General features: G+C 65.7%; 1 protein-coding gene across 1 annotated transcript; it reads left to right on the top strand.

The window, feature by feature from the left end:
- Positions 1–561: 561 nt before the first annotated feature.
- Positions 562–3,792, top strand: C16H19orf67 (chromosome 16 C19orf67 homolog; the record flags this gene model as incomplete). Its single annotated transcript, XM_034792834.1, has 5 exons — positions 562–726; positions 1,664–1,764; positions 2,322–2,516; positions 2,908–3,030; positions 3,603–3,792. Coding segments are annotated over 5 exons (774 nt in total), but the record flags the coding sequence as incomplete, so codon positions are not given.
- Positions 3,793–4,080: the final 288 nt, after the last annotated feature.

Genomic DNA, 4,080 nt, shown 5'->3' with positions numbered 1-4,080 from the left:
TAATGCCCGACCAAGTGGGCACCCCCCTCACAGCATCTCTCAGCCAGTCTACCCTGCACAGCTCCCACTCTGGGCAGTGCCATGCTGGGATCCCAGCTGTTCTGCTGAGAAGCCAGGGGCTCATCTGGGCGGTACCCCACATGGTGGGAAGGCCGTGCCCCACCAGGGGTCTGCCCTCCAGGGGAAAAGGAGAATTCGCCAGTCACCTCTGATCTGACCCAGCTGGGAGTGGAGGTTCCAGGAGCCACCTTTGCCCGCTGGAAGAGGCCGGTCTGTATCAAACAGGAGCTGTGGGTGCCCAGCTCTCTGCCAGGGGGCTTGTGGGCGCACTGAGCCCCAGGGCAGAATGGGGAGTGGTGTTGGTGCGGTACCCCCTTGGAGATGCAAACTCAGATACCCAGGGCCAGGAGGGGGATGGTGAGGAGCCAAGGCCCTGCAGGGAGCAGTAGGGGGCCCTCTCATCTTGCGGTCACTGCTGACCCACATGCCCCAGCCTGGCGCTGGTGGGAGCTCTCCGCTTGCCATCGGTGCCAACGAGCCTCTTCTGGTCCCTTGTGACTGGGTGCCCGCTTCCTTTCCAGCAGGGACAGGATGCAGAAGGAGCAGTTTGCCAAGGCCGTGCCCACCTTCCTGCAGATGTGCCAGCCCTACTTCGAATACCTGGAGTCCACCGCCCGCAGCTACAACTCCAGCCTGGGCGGCCTGCAGGCATCCGTGCGCAAGAGGGTGAGTGGGCTGGGGATGGAGGGGGGGATCACAGATGACTGCATGAGGGTTTGGGGGGGAGTGGGGTGCATCTGCCCCGCATCAGGGGCAAAAGGTCACCTGCCTTCTCTACTCTCCTGTTAAAGGTGTCGGATGGGGTGGAGGAGGCTGGGAGTCAGAACTCCTGGGTTTTACCCCCAGCTCTGGGAGGGAAGCGGAGTCTAGTGGTTAGAGCAGGGGCGCTGGGAGTCAGGACCCCCAGCTCAGAGCTAACTGACAGGTACCTTGGATGTGATGTTGTCATGTGTCTTTGAGTACAGGCTCCAGGAGCAGAACTGAAGGCTGAGGGTGATGTACTGGGCCAGAGGGCGTGGGGCAGTGGTGGTGGTGGGGGCATTGTGCAGGGTGAGGGCTAGGGGTTCAAGGGGGGGCTAGATAGCTGGGCATAGTGTGGGGCGTGGCTGGGGAGGGATGGGGCAGGGCTCGGCTGGGGTGTCGACTGGATCACTGGGTCCAGCCCTGTTGAAGGTCCTCACTAAAGAAATGGGGGAGGGGCTCCAGCGAATAGTACCCGTCCTCTAGCCAGGCTCTGTTGGGGGGCAGAAGGAGCTAGGTTACCAGCCTGCCCTAGACACGCTGGGCAGGGATGCCTGGAGGCCGGTGGCTGGCAGGACCCAGGAAGCTGCCATCGGGCTCAGTGACTAGACGAGGGGTGGCAGCCCTCCTGGGGGTAAGACCAGGAAGGGGACTGGGCTGCCCATCCCAGGAAGGCTTCCTTGTGACTCCTCCTGCCCCTCGCCCCGGCATCAGGGCAGCCCCGACACCCAAGCTGTTGATTGTGACTGAATGCTGACTCTTGGGGTCCCTCCCTGCCTGGCGCTGGGGGACACCCTTCCCTGGGGGTCCTGCCCCAGTGCCAGGCCCATGCCCAGAGGCTCCCGGTCTCTCTCCCCTGCAGCTGCTGGAGATCTCAGAGCAGCTGGCATTGCGGCTGGAGCAGCTGGTGCTGATGTACGCCTCCTTCAGCTTCGTCTCCCTGGAGGACACCGACCCCTTCAAGTATGTGAGGGTGGGGGCTCAGCAGGGGGCGCTCTCCCTTCGCAGTCAGCACAGAGCCCTGTACGTCATTAGGGGGCACTGCACTGCAGGGAGCAGGGTGGGGACCCAGCTGGGAGCACTCTCCCCGGCAGGCAGTGCTGACCCCAATGCCCCAGTGTGGCACTAGAGGGCGCTGCGCTGCAGGGAGCAGGGTGGGGGACCCAGCCGGGGGCACTCTCCCCTGGCAGTCCGTGCTGACCCCAGTGTCCCTGTGTGGTGGCGCTAGGGGGCGCTGTGCTGCAGGGAGCAGGGTGGGGAACCCAGCCGGGGGCACTCTCCCCTGGCAGTCAGTGCTGACCCCAATGCCCCAGTATGGCACTAGGGGGCGCTGTGCTGCAGGGAGCAGGGTGGGGGGCTCAGTAGGAGGGGCTCTTCCTTCGCAGTCAGCCCCAATGCCCCATGCAGTGCTAGGGGGCACTATGCTACAGGGTGGCCGAGGATGCCAGCCCCTCCACGGCTCCCCCCGGTGGAGAGGGGGCTTTTACCCCATCTGTTTGTTTTTTCTCCCCCTCCCCCAGCGTCTCATGTTTCTTCTGCGGCCGCTTCTGGCTCAGCGAGTGGCGCCAGCTCTCTGTCTTCCGCTTCTGCATCTCCGCGCCCTACACGGCCGCCCGCCTGCCCCGCAACCTCTACAAGAAGATGCGCTGGAACCTGGACGTTCTGGAGGAAGGGGCGGGCGCCGGGGGGCGGCGCCGGGGGCACCGCACCGAGTAGTGAGCTGCTGGGCCCTGGGAGTGGGGCCTGGGCCCGAGGGAGATTTGATGTTGAGCTGCAGTGATTCACTGAGCCCCGGGTTAGGGGGCAACCCCACCCACCATCCCTTCCTGCCTCGTTGGCAGGGACCTAGGGGTGTCTGTGGTGGGAGCGCAGCAGGGAGCTCAGGTGTAGATGGAGGAGATGGAGGGGTTCACCTGGCCTCCCACTGGGCACTGCGTGCCCCTCCAACTGGCACCCCTTCCCTCTGCTAGGCATCTCCCCCGATCCCCAATTTACCCCTGCTCCCTGGAGGTTCCTCCTCAGCCCTGCTGCCCCAGGTCATCTCCCAGGGGGGCCTTCGCCCCAGTCCGACCCCTCCCCGACCTTCGCCCCCGAATTTTGTTGCAGCTACTTCCTGTGCTTCCGGGACACGGGCAGGGAGAATGCCGTCAAGATGCAGAAGCTCTGGTCCATCGGGCGCTGGGTGCCCCTGGACCCCGATGCAGAGCACTCCTCCGACGTCCTGCAGTGGTGAGTGCCGGGGTGTGGGCCAGGGGGCTGTGGGGCAGGGAGGGAGTTCCCGGCTGCAGCAGTGAGAGGTGGGGAGCTGCTATGGGGGGGGGGGTTGGTGTCAGTCCCGGTGACGTGGTCCAGCCCAGCTGACCCCACATCCCTGTGACCCTGTCTCCATCCGAGACCCTCCCTACGGAGGCAGCACCCAAACCCATCCAGCTGCAGGCACCGCGGGGTGAGCCTTGAGTAACCCTGGACCAGGGAACAGAGAGTAGCGCCACCTCCTGCCAGGGCTGACACAGGGGGCCCGGGGTTGGGGCGGGGGTCTGGTAGCCAGGTGGGTGAGGGGCAGCCAGGAGGGCTCAGGAGACAGGGAGGGGCGAGGAGAGCAGTGGCTGGGTGGATCGGAGCAAGGACAAGCTGGGTGCTCTGACTGGGTTGGGCGCCCCTGGTGGTGGGTGGGTGTGGTCCTGGCAGGATGTGGGGGCCCGGCTGGCTTTGGACGGGGGCTGGGCAGGGCGGGCGCCGGCTGGGCTGGGCGCCCCTGGGCCTGGGCAGAGGCTGTAACGTGCCCCTCGCTCTCCTTGCAGGGTGCTGTGCCCGCAGCCCACGGGTGACTTCCAGCCACTGCTGACCATCGGTTTCGAGGAGCCCTCGCACACCCTGGCCACCGACCTGCTGGTGCAGATCCTGAACTCCCCGGCCTGCGCGCCCCTCCCCTGCCCTGGCGCCAGCAGGGAGCCCGTACACTGGGGCAGCCCGGGGGGGCAGGGACAGTAGCACAGCCCCTGTGTGGCTTCCTGAGGTGCAGGGGGCAAGTGCTGGCTACTTGCCTCCTGCTGGGCCCCTCACCCTGGTGTCAGGGCAGGCCTGACACCCAAACAGGCCCATTGTATTTTAACTGACCACTGGCTCTTTTAAAACTCCTCTGATTCTAGGCCCAGGAGGCTCGTTCGCCTTAGCGAGGGGAGGCGGCTCAGCCCTGACTCCCCCCCCACCCCCACCCCTTGGGGCTGGAGGGCAGGCCGGGGATCCGTCTCTGCAGAGTTCACCCCACCGCTTCTAGGA

The sequence above is a fragment of the Trachemys scripta genome, chromosome 16, assembly GCF_013100865.1.
Source record: "Trachemys scripta elegans isolate TJP31775 chromosome 16, CAS_Tse_1.0, whole genome shotgun sequence".
Taxonomy (NCBI): Eukaryota; Metazoa; Chordata; order Testudines; family Emydidae; genus Trachemys; species Trachemys scripta.
The sequence above is the reverse complement of the archived record's forward strand: the minus strand, read 5'-3'. Positions and strand labels throughout refer to the sequence as shown.